At 39.4% G+C, this 15,199-nt stretch overlaps 1 protein-coding gene across 6 annotated transcripts in view; it reads left to right on the top strand.

Annotated features, from left to right (window-relative positions):
• Positions 1-15,199, top strand: part of DGCR2 (DiGeorge syndrome critical region gene 2) — a 77,959-nt gene that overhangs the window by 28,486 nt on the left and 34,274 nt on the right. For all 6 annotated transcript variants that reach the window (XM_043497855.1, XM_043497854.1, XM_038373428.2 and 3 more), the window contains 2 exons: positions 4,832-4,954; positions 14,444-14,569. In XM_043497855.1, the coding sequence (XP_043353790.1) occupies positions 4,832-4,954; positions 14,444-14,569 (249 nt within the window). The remainder of the gene's footprint in view (positions 1-4,831; positions 4,955-14,443; positions 14,570-15,199) is intronic.

Genomic DNA, 15,199 nt, shown 5'->3' with positions numbered 1-15,199 from the left:
GTGGAAGGAAATGCCCTTTTTCCCCCCATTTTAAAAACTGTATATACGTATTTAGTACCTTTTATTTTGAACACTTGCTCTGGCATTTCAATGGTATTTACCAGAAACTTGGAATTTGGCATGGCTTTAACTGCTAGGTCACAGGTATCTCTTAGTGGTTTAGTGGAAATTGGTTATGGTTTGTCAATATTGTAAGGGTTTAAAAAAGTCCACTTCTTTGACCATTCACTGATTGTATTTTTATCAGTGTTATGTCCACCCTGCATAGTAGTGTGAAAGTAAAGAAACTTTTTATGGAGTCTTGCCACCTTCTATATGGTGATTGAAGGCACATAGGTAAAGCTGTTAAGACCCACTCTGGAGGATGGAGTTCCATCAGTGCAGGGATGGATTATGTACAGTAATGTGCTGAGCCTGGGCACACATCAAAAAGGGAAGCTACAAATATTTCAAAGCTTTCATTTGGACAGTATTGTCCCAACTGCATAGTGAATCGGGCAGTTCTGTGGGGAAAAAAATGTGATCTTATTAAACTTCTGAAATGTCAGGAAACAAGGGTTCAGAGTTAAGACTTATAAAACTGTTATGGCTTTTTCTGAGCAATAGGAGATGAATTAAGCCTATTAATTCCAGATTGCTGCATAACTGGTATGTTTTGCATATGGTGGCAAAATATTCAGGCTTTAAAGGAGTTCATATGTCACTAATTAAGCTACTGTTTTGGGCATTTCTAGAGTACTGAGTGCTTCACTTTGTAGGCTGTGTTCCTTTAATATAATTTCTTGTATGGAATCAAATCATACTACAGTTTCTGCTTTTTCAGTTGGAAGCATTTTGTTATGTGGCATTGGTAGTGTGCTTGGCATTTGGAGAAAATATTCATTGATATGTTCAGTTGATTATTTTAAACTTGCTTTAAAAAAAAAATTCTCTACTTAGGGCTTGGCTACACGTGCGAGTTAGAGCGCATTAAAGCAGCCCTGGGCGCCCTAGCTCACTCCCTGACCACCCTGGCAAGGCACCTAGAGCGCTCTGACTCCACGGCTACAGCGCTGCTGGTGCTCCACCTCGGCGAGAAGATTAACACTTGATGCACCTCGGCTGAAACGCCCGGGCGTCAGTGTGGACGAGGTGTTGCATTACTGCACTCTGATCAGCCTCTGGAAACGTCCCATAATCCCCTTAAGTCAAGTGGCCACTCTTCTCATTGTTTTGGAATCGCTGCAGGAATACGGATATGCCGTTTGAAAGCTCCGTTTCTGACAGCCCGGCTGCTTATCTGCTCCGAGACAAAGCAACCATTACTGTGGAATCCTGTGTGTGAGAGAGAGGGGCGGGGGGGAGGGGGTCTGCTGCTGTATGAACTTACGAGACAGCATGCTGACATGCTCTCAGCCCCCCCCCCCCAAACTCACTCTCTCCCCCCCCATACACACAACACACTCCCTGTCAAACTCCTCTACCCCCCCCCATTTGAAAAGCACATTGCAGTCACTTGCATACTGGGATAGCTGCCAACAATGCACTGCTTCCAATGCTGCTGCATGTACTGCAAATGTGGCCACGCCAGTGTGCTTGGAAGCTGTCAGTGTGGACAGATTGCAGCGCTTTCTCTACTGCGCTCTCCAAAGGCTGGTTTAACTCAAAGCGCTCTACGCCTGCAAGTGTAGCCATGCCGGTAGACTTCTAAAATGTTGACACATTTGTGATAAAAATAGTCTAATGAGGGAGGTACTGACACTGGGAAGATAGGTATGGCATGTAATTTGCAATCACTTACCTTTCTTGCTTGAATGTGTAGAATATAGAGCAAATGAATAATCAAGGCAACATTATATAAATCTAATTATTTAGTGTATTTATGATCCATTTAAGGCTGTAATTCATTGAGTGTTTCTCTTGATCTCATAAACTACTTGAGCATTGCTTAAGTAGTTAAATGCCACTAATGACAATATCCTTTTATCTTGGCCTCTGAGTGTATAATTATTTGTTCATAAAATAGTAATGCTTTGGGTATTTGCTGTTAGTATTGCCCTTTTGCTCCTTCTACTCCTGTCATTGCATCCATTTTCGCCTCTACGACCACTCCCATACAGTGTCCTATAATCCTCCATTCTGTTGATTCTGCAAGTCAGATTTCTCTTTTTACAGTGCTGTAGAATATCTTAATTTACATCCTGTATGTGTGGTTTGCATTTAAACAAACAAAATTTACTCAAGAATTATTTATTTTAAAAATAAAAAAACTGATGTGATAAAGTGCAAATTAAATTCTGCCATAGCTGCAGATTAAGAGTAATAGAAACTTGTGGCTGGCTAGAATGTAAAGGGTTTTTTTTTTTTTTTTTTAATTTAATTTCTGCAGCATTTCCATTCACAAAATTACCATAGTCTCCAATGCAATGCCACATTTGCAGTGGCAACAAGATATTTCTGACATCAGCACTAAAATGATAAAATGTCAGTAACTTATTGAAGTGTGGACATAATACCATAAACGTATTAATAGGAATAATTGGAAGTTTCAGCCCTACTGCTTATATGAACTGGATTTTTCAAATGTGGCCATTGTGATTTTTAATCTCAAAAACCCTTTTGGTTATCTAAACTTCACCTTTCCTCCCAGCTCCTCCTTTTTCCTCTCTCCTTTTTCGAGACAAATTGGTACTTGCTATAGTTATATTCTGAAAAACTTTTTTTTTCCTCACTTTTCTCAGTATTTGCATTATTTCTTATGGTGTTGGAAGTGGTTCATGCATTGTTTTTGGATTGTTGGATATGTTCACGCTGAATAAAATTCTGTAAATGGGTCAGAAGTGTCTTGCCTAGTTGTACCATATGTTGTCGTCAGTTGTAGTCTAGCAGGTCTGTCTGAGTTCTTAGCTATTTTGTGACCGGAGTATGCATTCTGCATAGGTGGTGTGTTTAAGAAGAGGATATGCCTATTTTTATTTTCTAGCTCTAATGTGAATCTTCCTGTGCTCTGTAAGGTAAAGTGATGCTTATAAAGAAACCATTAAACTTTGGTATGTTGTAAGAATTTATGCATAAGGTATCTAAAGTAAGTTTATCTTGATTTGTGTTTAGTTTGGCAGTATACATTTCAGTAAGAAAACAAAAATAATATTAAACCTTTAATTTAAAAACAAACTTCATTAAGATGGAGCTCAGGTTGAGAATACATGTTAATTGAAGGTTTAAAAAAATGTGGATTTTTGTATCTTAAAGTCACATAAAAAGCCCTTGTAAATCCACATCTTTCAGAGTTAAGATAGGGTTTTTTACTTTATTTGGTTTTTGGGGTTTTTTGTGCATAAAATTGTGAAAGAATGGAAATGCAGCTGTTCTCCAACCTAGATAAACGGAGAGAACTCTAGTTCACTAATGGGAAAACAGAAAGGTTAAGTTGTTTATAACACAGGAGATTCAGGGGCGTATAGTCACGTTCCTTAAGAGATTTGAATTGCAGTGACAGATGGACTTCTGGTGATATGAAAGTGCGTCCACTGAGGTTAATGACATCTTGCAGTCAGATGAACAGCTCTAAACTCAGCTTTTAGACAGTCATTTGTATTGATAGATCTCTTTGCAAAATATTTCAAGGAAAATGGAAAGAGCAGCAGAATTCTTATGCTGTGGTATTTGATAGAAGGGAATGGTTAGAGCTTTGGAAGTCTTAATTTCTATAGGCTGCTTTTTTTAAGGGCAGCAAAACCATGATATGAAATAGTGTAAATATGCCCATATAGTTAGTTTTGTCATTTAAAGGCTGTACTTGTGTAGAAATTCCACACAGTGTACCTTAATAAATCTTGAAGATAAGACAATCATGGATATGAAAGCTAGTTCGCAATGAGTCCATGTGTTCAAAAGAATTGCAAATTAGATAGGCAATTGTAAATGAATAGGTCCTGTTGTACATATGGCTTGGTAATAGTAATATTGGAATTTGTAGTATCTCTGTAGGTATAACTAGCTTTTTTTAAAAAAAATACCATAATAAGCTCTTTATTAATCACCACTGGTTCTAAAAACCAAATAAGTATTCCTAAAAGTGGTAATGCAAAAACTGAACAAACCTTAGGATAATACGCATTCATAGGTAGCGACTAGAAGGGCCATCTTAATCTGTAATTGGTATTGGAAACATTCTGATAGACTGGGATCTGTGGGTTTTAATTTTTTTTAACTCTGTTTTTCAAAGCACCAACTATTTGGGAATACCTGTAAGGAGCTGAAATAAGGATGTACTCTATGATCTCACTTGGGTGGTGGTGGGGGGGAATAATCTCACTTAATTTCAGGTGATGCTTTTTGTTTTGATGGTATCAGCATATTTTCATAAATTGATGTACAGAAAGTTGGGGAATTGCTTTAATCAGCTTGCATGTCCTTCCTAGAATGAAGAAAAGTACTGATCTCTGAGAATACTGAAATTAAAAATATAGGGTTAGAACTTCAGTTGGTTTAAATTAGAGAGCTAGGTTGATTTCATTGGGACTATCTGTGCCTGCATGGGCCAGCTGAGGATCTGGCCTGTAAATTTTGTGTGTGGCTTTAAAATGTTGACAACTTCAATATAAGGCTCTTGCTATAAAGCTGTCTGATAAAGTGCTTCCTCAAGTGGTAGTCTGGGCAAAGAAAGTCCTATTAAGCTTCCCCTTTAAAACAGGGAGACAGTATGAATTAGAGATCTTAATGAAGGGCCCGGTTGCTTAAATATTGTCTGTAGTGTGCATAGTGGTGGACAATTAGTTTTCCATGTAGCCTTATTCAGGATAGAATATCTCTTTAGGGGGGAAAAAAACCTTTGTTTTTGTTTCCGTAGAGCTCCGCTGTACCCCAGGGCAGTTTGCATGTCGCAGTGGTACCATCCAATGCATCCCTTTGAACTGGCAGTGTGATGGATGGCCCACCTGTGAGGACGAGAGTGATGAAGTTGACTGTCCAGGTAAGCAGTACCAAAAAGAGTGCTGTTCTCTGAACTATTACTTTGTGTGGTAGTGTTATGCTTCAGGTTTGTTTTTTATAAAATGATGGTTTGCAATTCCAAACGGATGTCCCTCTGGGAGGACACTAATACATTTGGTAGAAGATGTTCCTTTATAATAAATCTTGACTCAGCTTTGCTTTCAGCTTATAGAGTAACATCACAAGCAATTTTTCCTTGATTAGGTTACACCTCCATTCTTGCAGTCATGTGTAGGCATTCTAAATGTGAAATGAGTTGCTAGACTGTTTTTAATTCTTAAGGGACAGGAAAAATTACCTTTACAATGGAATCAAACTGACACCCTTATCTGCAGTTGAATTCTAAACTTGTCTCTTGCCCTTAGAAATGTACCACATAGAAACTGGATGGAGGTACACTGTTGGACAGTGTAGGGGAGGTTGCCCTGTTGCTGCCTATGCTGTGCTGTTCACTTGCATATACAGAACACATCAGTCCAGGAAACAGTCAAATTGGCATTTTTGCCCTCAAACTTGCATAGGGTCATTTTTCGAGAGCTGATCACCAATCAGCTCCATTATTCTAAGTGGGAACAGCTGTGCTTTGGTCTCTAAATACTTGGCCTCAGTTGTGATCAAACACTCTTGGAAATCTGGCCAATACAATTTAAGATGATTTAAAAACAGGAGGAAATGCCCAAGGCTTTCTTTTGGAATAGTGAAATAGAAATCTGGAAATGACAACTAGAATTAAATTGCAGTATGGGTTAGATTTTAAGTCAGGGTCTTTAGAGAGACCCAAACTACACTGAAGTATTGCAGTTTTTGAGTTCATTCTCTGTTTGAACTAATGAATCAGAAATGCTATAGCAGTCCAGAGGCTGAAAATTACTGTATAAATTGCGTGACCAACAAAGATTAATGAGAGGTGATGAGGTTCTTGTCTCGTTGTGAATGCACACTCTGACTTGTTTTGGTGTATTTCCCTTTCCAAAGGTCAATGAAAGGCCATTATAAGCTAAATCGTATTGCCTGCCTATTTCTTTTAGGGCCTGGATCTATTCATGTCAGCAGCAAAACTCCCATTCACCCCAAGAGGAGTTGAATTGTGCATGATATGGGACTTTCCCAATAAATTCAGTATGTTCCGAGTTTAGCTATTGTCCCACAAGCAACAATTTCCTTTTGCTAGCAGCAGTTCCAATCTTTTTTTCAAAACTCATTTTATCAATAAATGGTTAATGGCTATTAACCAATCAGGATAAGTGAGCTGTGATATTTGTCTTTCAAAAGCCAATGTTAAGTTGAATAGCCTTTTTGTCTCATAACATCCCATTTTGCTTCCATCTTCCCTCCCTAAAATACAGATTTATTTTTAAGATAGAATTCTTTTCAATTCTAAACTTTAGTTTTAAGCTCTGGTATGTAGAAATGCTTACTTTTCTTCTGTACTCTTGCATAAATATTAGTGGAATCTTTGCATCTGTGTTTGTCCTCTATCCATGGCTCTAGTAGGATAAAGCCCTTTGGCTGCTGATTCTGTCTGCATTCTAGAAATTATTGGGAGGATTTACACAGCACGTGCTTGCAACTCCTTTCTGCTTTAGTCTTGGAGTCGCATGAAATCATTCTTTTTTTGTTCCTTATCAGGAGTAATAGATTTGAAAATAATACATGCTGAAACTGTATCTGCTGTAAAATTTCTAGTAAATAAGAAGGTCATATCTATTAAGGCCTTTACCACTTTAGTGATTTTCAAGTAGTAATTTCTTAATTGTTAATACTAGTCTCTACTTCTAGCTACTTGCAGTTTAAACTTTGATGTAAATGGTAAGGATCTAAGAATGCCAATACATTTTCAGAGGTAGCAGTATTTGTGCTTTTCCACCTTCACCCTCTATAATTGAACCAATAGGAGATGAGAACTTTGATACTTTTCTTACTCCTCCTTGGATTCCCCAATTTCTTTTTTGCCACTAAAAGAGCTCAACTGTGTGGATCAACTTATTTCAGTAATGAGAATAGTGGGAGTGGGCAGATAAACAGCCAGAATTGTGCAGAACATCTTCAATTCATTCTTCTTATACTTCATGAACAGATTTTATTTTGTTTATCATGTTACATAGACAGGGAATGGATATCCTAAATTTACCATTAACTCTTTTTTCCTAATCTTCTCAACAGCAGTCGTTTCAAGCAAGTATAGTCGACAATCATCTCTGTCTCTCTCTTTTCAAAAGCACCTATCGCTGGAGTAAGCAGTGCAGAGTTAGCAGTCCATGTGCTTCTGACTGTTAACATTTAAACTCTTGTGATCAGACACAGCCCTTTTGTATAACTTCATCTTCACCCTGAACTAATTGCCCTACAATAAGGAATTTTCCGAGGGCCCTGAGTCAGGAGACCTCAATGTTTCAAGATGCTCTCCAACAGAACTTTTTGGTTTCATTCCTGGGTTTGCAGTCCAACTCGTAACAAGGTGTCTGGGCTGAACCCAGTAATCTAGGAGCAACATGGATGAGACCAACACATAGTTTCCTCTCAATTAACATCCACTCATTTAATTACTTTTCGTAACATGACTGTTTGTTTGTGAGTTCATAGGAAGAACTATGTGGTCCTGCACTCCTTCTCACCCACCCCTCGTTGCAGAAAAACTCCTAGGAAAAACAGAAAAACAAAGACTTGGCCGGCATTAAATCTTAATCATGTAGCAGTAGTCCAATTGCTGTGAACTCAAGCCTTTTGAAATTATTTTTCTGACTTCGTTTTCATGAAAGCTTAAAATACTCGTGCACTACATGTGACATGAATTAGTTGTCCCATGTTAAGTAATGTTAGCCAATAGGAATTTATTTGCATAATGTCTGGGCTAAACTTACTGAATGCCCTTTGCACAATGAAAGTAGAAAACTGGTTTAAAAAAACAAAACAAAACAAAAAAACACTTGCAACTGGAAGTATTTTAAAAAAAATTTGGTGGTTTCATTTTAGGCCTAAAAGGCAGTTAATCTTGAGAGGATCTAGTTCCCCTAACACCTCCACTATAAATGAGAATTGGAAACTTTATTATCCAGTAGGTTGTTCTGTGCAGTTAAAACTGTTTTGTGGGACAAAACCGCTGTAGAGTGCGTGTGCTTTAAAAACAACAACAATAATAATAAAAAAGACCCAATAGAGCCTGCATTTCCCAGTGGATGAGCACATTAGCTGCTCGTGTATGGAAACCAGCGACCTTTTATGGAAATTTCATACAGAAATCTACATTAAAAGAATGTTTAGGTCACACAGTCTAGCACTCAAATTAGGAAATGCCAGAATGTAGGTTGTCTTTTGTGTATGCACTGAGTAGTTAGTTAGTTAATTACATGACTACTATTTTTTTCCCCAGGAAGTCGGTCTCATTCAGTGCATCAGAGGGAGGGTGTTTGCAGAATGAGCAGCTATTAAATAGCTTCGTCCTCATTGTTCAGTGTGTGGCCTGAGGCCTACTTTATTGTACACTGTTCAAATCCTGCTCTGAATATATTAATAATTTTCCTCAAGGGCTGCTCTGTAGCCTTTGTCACTATAATATTGGAGTGCTTCACAGATGTTAGTTAAATTTTTTATTTTCACTACAGTCCTGTGACATGTTATAATCCAATACCCATTTCAGCTGGGAAACGGAGGTTCACAGATTCAAATCAAGTGCCCACTAATTTTGGGTGCCCAATTGGAGATGACTAAAGGTTGACTTTTCAGAGTGTCTAGTGTTATATAGCACTTAATATGTTCAAAATACAGCTCTCACTGACTTCAGTTATAGCTGTGGGTGTTCAGCACTTCTGCAAACTGGACACCAGGAGGATCTCAAGTCAGGCACCTAGAAAATGAGCAACACACAATTCGTGACCACGTGTGAAATGTTTGGTTTAGGTTATTTTCCTAGGACCATACAGAATCTCTGTGGCACAGTCAGGGATAAAGTCCAGTTTTTCAGAGCAGCATTCAAATGTGAGACCATCCTTTGTTTTCCTGCCGACCCTACCTTATGATGCACCTACTGACATCTGCAATAAATGAGGTAGGGCTCTTTGTGACAATAGCATTCTTAACACATAACCCTAATTCATCCCAGACCAGGTCCATTCTTTGCGCTGAATGAAGTAGGGGTCATATGGAAAATAGTATGTCGTAAGGTATGTATCCAAGGGGATGAATTAAGGTTGCACTGGCAGCCTTAATTCTGGCATCCCTTAACTTCCTTGTGTTTGACTTTGCAGTCTTAAAATTCTTTTAATGTAGATTTTAAGTTAATCATGAGGTTTCTAAAAATGTAAACACAAAGAAATCCCCTCTTTTGGACCCATACTGATCCCCATGTGGTTGGTTTATCAGTAGGATAGGAACCTTTTAGATCAGGGGTTCTCAAACTTTTTTTTTTTTTTTTTTTTTTTTTTTTTTTTTTTTGCTGGGACCTCCTTTTGAAAATATTTCAGGTTTCCCTCTTCTCTCCCCACCCCACCCCCCAAGTGATAGCAAATTACTATACACACCCTTGTTTCTGCGCTGCTCTGGTGGTGGTGCTGCCTTCAGAGCCGCAATACCCCCTCTTCTTCTCCCTCCTGCAATATTTTTTTGTGATCTCACAATCTCTCTATAATAGCCTTGCCAATCCCCTTTTGGGTTGGGACCCCCAGTTTAAGAAATGCTGTTTTAGACATACAGCACAGGTCTCTGCCAGTTGAGCCGAGAGTCATCCTCTCTGTTAATCTTTTACTGCTATGCGGATCAGCTACTAGAAAGAGATGACGTGCTTTGACAGGAGGTTCCACAGATATCTGCTGACAGAGAATTGTTTACTCTGGAATCTTGGTTTTCATTCCAGGATTTGTTTTGGTGGGAGGGGAGTTGTCTAGTGAGCAAAGACCCTTCTGCCAGTATACTCTTCAGCCTGTTTTGTGACAATCCTGTGTCCCTCATTCTGGCCCCCTGCATGTCCTCATCCAATCTCCGTGTGTTCCCACCCCAGCTCCTTGACCCTCCTCCAATTCTGGATCTTATCCCCTCTACAGTAGTTAGGTTGCATTCTCTCCTCTACACTGCCAGGGCACAGGCCAGAGGAGCATTAGTGCACAGGAAACAGTCTCCTTGCTCTATTTGGATGTCCAGCATGCTGCAGCTGACAGCAGCAATTACAGCGGAAGTCCTGCTCAGTGCATGCAATCCTGGACTGGAGGATGTTCAGTACAATCAGAATCTTTTTAGACGATTTAGCTGCCAAACTCTAACAAGTAGAGACTAAGCATGTTCAAACTGCGATGATTTTTCAAAGGCTTGTAAGTTGGATTGTTTTCACAGGAACAACAGAAGGCAGATCTTTGAGTGCTTTAATGGGATCAGCTGCTGGATCCTGTGAGGTTTTTAAGACTCCAGAGTCGAGGCACTGTCATTGTCTCGGGGCTTTTAGGCACACGCTCAGGGCACTGTCTCTCAAGCAGCCTGTCCTGACAACTGTGAACCGTGTTTCATCATCTGTCTGTCTTGTTTGGGATTTTCCACTCTCCAAACAACAGCTTCCTGCAGCTTCAGAAAGTGGCTTCTCCCACCTCCGGCTAACCCATTGTCCCAAGGTGCTTCAACTGAATAAGCCATTGAGTTCTAATAGCATGGTCTTGGGGGAAAGGGGCAGAATGTGCTTAAAGTTTTGTCTTGTCAGTAATGGTGGATGCACATAGAAAGAGGCATTCTTTGATACAGCGGTTTCATAAGTTGAACAGGCAGATTTCCCGAATCCCACAACATCTGTGACAAAGGTCTTTCTGCCAAATTTCCAAATTTAGAGTTTTCCAACTAAATGAAAGTAAGAATTTTTTAGCATGGGCAAAACTACATTTTTCATTAATCTCTTTGTGGGAAACAATTGAGCTATTTTTTTTATTCAGGCTTTCCAAAAACAGTTCAGCCTGAGACAGACACCTGGCTTGGTAAAGTTCATTCTGAATGGTTAAAGTTTGGTGAAGTTGTCAGCAGCTGAAAACAGGCTCTCATAATGGGAAGCATTAGACAACCTTAACTTAGCAGGCACTAGCAGGTTGGTCTAGAATACAGCTAGAGTGAATACTTGTTCATATTCTTGTGTTTTCCTGCGGCTAATCCAGTTTTGTTCATGGTTTTTATCCATCTGTAAATAAACTGGAGAATGTTAGCATTGTGGGGAGCAATGAGTTTCTCGGGAGAAATGAAATCTCACTTCATGAACCTTTGTTTGAACCTGTCTCTCTCTTTTTAGAATGACCAGTACAGCGTTAGTACCTACTAGCGCTGCTAGTTGGCTTTATTAGCTGTTGGAGGGACTGTAGATCTCAATTGTCTTAGTCTATTAAAGCCACTGCTGATATTGCTTACCATTCTAATCTTAAATATTAGTGAGTGGCACAGATATACTTTAGAGGAAACAATGGTATGCCCTTTCCTAGGGCTTTTCATGGGCTTTAATACCAGTTATTGCCTTGTTTCCTGCTGAAGCCCTCAAGTGGCTAGATTGTGGTACAGTAGTTTGATATTTTGGGTATATTAAGAATTGTTCTCAATGTCATTCACTTTTTTCTTCTCCACATTCAAAAATCATTTAACATTTTTATGAAGGGAAACAATAACCAAAAAGTATAGACAATCTTCCTGTGGCGTATTGGTACAGCACAAAGACAAGTTGTCAAAGCAGGGACACCATTGTCACTAGTACATATTCGTGGGATTGGCAGCTCCTTCTCATTGCAGGGAAGTGGTACTCAAAAGACATTGTACCCTCTCAACTTTGTTTCAGCCAGAGACAGGAAATTCTGTTCAGACAGTAGTATCTCCATATCTGGAAGTCTCCAATTTATTGTTTAGCAATTGATGATTTACTTCTGGTGTTTGTTTTGTTCCTCTTAGAATTTAAGGCCAGAAGGAACCACTAGATGACCTAATCTTATCTCTTTTATATCACAAGTTACAAACACCACCTGCACGCTAAACCCAACAAATGAAATTAGGCCAAGGTATTACAGCTCTCAGGAGACTAGACTGTGTCACAGGCAAAAAACAGGAGAGACCAAGGTGCACCAAGGCCCCTGCAATGGCAGGAAATTGAGATGTATCCGGATTAACCTAATTCCATGCTGCAGACGAAGGCGAAAATCCCATAAAGTCACTGCCAATCTGACCTGGGGGTGTGGGGAGACTTTCCTGACCCCATGTACGTTTATCAATTAGACCTTGAGCATGTGAGGAAAAATCCAGTTAGTCAAGCACCAGGTCACCTTGATCATGAACAGTTTTGGATTAAGAAAAGGAGTACTTGTGGCACCTTAGAGACTAACACATTTTATTTGAGCATAAATTTATTTTTATCACCAAAGAGTACCTACCAGCAAAATAGACTGAGATGACTAGTATTATATGCATACTCTCACCATCCTGTTGTGGGGACCTAAAACTGGTGAGATAGGACCACTCGATCACCTATCTCTGGTATGTCAGGAAGATCCCATCAGTTTTGGGCCTAGGATAGTGCCTTTTATACAGGATGCAAGGCTGTTATGCATATTCATGAGGGTGTTCAGATTTCCATATTTATACCTAAACTTCCTCACCCTTACAGTGTTGGAGTATCCTTTCCTAATATTCTACCTACTAATTTACCTCAACTAAATTAGCATATAATGTCAATTGATTACCAAGGCTTTCTTGTGGTTGAACATCAGCAGATGTTGAACATCTTAAAATATCCCAAAGTAGCATAGGGTGGCATTTTGTTTAGGCTTACTTGCTTATTACACCATTCTATTTCATGATACAGGGTCACTCCTGATTAGTTCCTCATGCAGAGACTTTTAGGCCTTTGGCCTCAGTTAATTCACCATGGCTATTGTCTTACAGACTTGAGGCCTGTAGGCTTTTGCGCTCTATATCTTACCTGATATGTACCGAAAGGCTATAGTCCCTCCTCCTCTTCTGGGGATCCCCAAAATCAAAATATCCCAATTATGTGTCTGTCTTCGCAGGCTCCGTTCTCTTGCTGTGTTGATACAGGGCCAGTTCAGTTCCAGTGTCAGTAGCTTCCAGGCCTGCCCTCAGTCTGTTTATCCTGTTTGAAGCAGGGCACACTTCAACAATTATTGAGCCTGGGAAGGGCAAAGTGTTTTTTTCACTCTCCATAGGTTTACTTTAGTGGTCCTTTTGTCCATACTGGGTTAACAGAGTCCTTACCCTGATGAGTGCAGGGTTAAAGTGAGGACTCTGTCTGGAAGCCCCCAACTGAAGCCTCTCACTAATTGGTTCCAACACTGGGCCTTCAGCGCATATTGTATATACTGCCTCAGGCCTCTTGCTTCGCCCTTCTATTGGCTTGACTAAATGAGAACGTTTCACTGGTGTAACTTGAATTGACTTTTAAGCTGATATGGTTAAACCAGTTCAAAAGGCTATGTGTGTATATATACACTCTAGTTTTGCGGTAAGAATGGCTTATTTTGATTCAGTTAAATCTTTTGAACAGACTTTAAGCTGTGGGCACCTCCTGTTCCCTGTAGACTTCCCTTCCAGCCCCTCTTGGGTAAAGGCCTCACTAGCTCCCTTGACTGATAGCCACCCTCCAGGTCTTGCTTCTACCTCCTGGACTCCCTAACTGAGCGATGCCCTCCTTATGTAGTCCTGATAGTCACATGGCACCTCCTGGGAACTACATCTCCCTATATGCCCATTCTTAAAGTGCTGAGCCCCAGTGACATGCAGACAGCAATGTGCTTCTTTGTAAAAGTATGAAACATTTTCATTACAGAATGTATGAGCTGATATTTATATCAAGAAATTAGACCTTCATCTGCCTTGGGAGTAAGTGGAAAAGTGTTAGCCTGTTGTCTGGCGATTTTCTTTAACAGCCATCTTAATTTTGTCTAGTAGTTTTGAAAAAGCTTTTGAAAATGTATGCAACAGAGGAAGCTCTCTAATAACCACGCTCATGTAACTGACAAACTGAGCAGCTGGAGCGTGGACTGTTCTATGCAAAGAAGAATAGATAAACTCTGCATGTCAAGGTCTGTGCAGAACTGCATTTGTTGAAATCCAGCCACAAATATTTAGCTGAATCAGCAAGACTCATATAACAGTTTGGCTCTTTTCAGTGGCAGGTGTTGCATATTGGCATTTTCTGTATAATTTCTGTATGTCTTCTTACAGGTAACTACAGTACAACTGAAGTACATAATTACTATTTTATTTGAGCATAAACTTTCGTAGCTCACGAAAGCTTATACTCAAATTTGTTAGTCTCTAAGGTGCCACAAGTACTCCTTTTCTTTTTGCGAATACAGACTAACACGGCTGCTACTCTGAAACCTATAATTACTGTTGTCATTTTTTTTATTTGTCTGTCTTGAGTTCAAATCTGGAGAGACATTCATGAAAGAGTTAGCCTTTGGCTAAATGAAAAACTGCCTTGCGTGTGTGTTTCTTTTCTCTTTAGGTTTGACGGGAGACCAACGATCTTATCATGGGAAAGAAAATGTGGACTCCAGGCACAATCGAGGAAGAGGGGGAGACACAACCCGCTTTCACACTGTCAATGTGGCACAGCCTGTTCGGTTTAGCAGTAAGTTGCAGACTGGGGAACCTGGTTCAAATTCCTAGAAGTTAGTTCACAAAACTAGGCCATTTCCTCTCAAGGCAAAGACTTAATACTTCAGTATGCAGGATTTTAAAAAAATATTTAAAGTAATGGTTCCAGAGCTATTGGACAGTAAAAATGTCCAAGGACTCTTAACTTTTTTTTTAAAGTTTGTCATTAAATTGCATGCTTTTCTTGAACTAAAGTGCCATGAAGAGTATACATGCCAGAAATCTAAATATTTGTATACCCCTCTTTTGATAAGGTTATGAAGTGAGCTGTAGCTCATGAAAGCTTATGCTCGAATAAATTTGTTAGTCTCTAAGGTGCTACAAGTACTCCTTTTCTTTTTTGCGCGTACAGACTAACACGGCTGCTACTCTGAAACTAATATATATAACATGGTAATCATGAATTATTTTAAAGCAGTTCTAGTGACCTGGTAGATTGAGAATGGAACCCTAAAATACATCTTTGTCCTTGTGTTTTATTGTTGCTAATATATTAATATAGAATAGTACTTCATAATGGTGGGTTTGTGAAAAAAAGAATTGCAGTTTTCTGTTATAAATTATGGGCTTCAATTTTTTCTGGGCTGCATTGTCATCAGTTGGA

This window comes from Dermochelys coriacea, chromosome 15 (genome assembly GCF_009764565.3).
Source record: "Dermochelys coriacea isolate rDerCor1 chromosome 15, rDerCor1.pri.v4, whole genome shotgun sequence".
NCBI classification, from domain to species: Eukaryota; Metazoa; Chordata; order Testudines; family Dermochelyidae; genus Dermochelys; species Dermochelys coriacea.
Note: the sequence above shows the minus strand (reverse complement) of the source record. Positions and strands in the feature narration are given on the sequence as shown.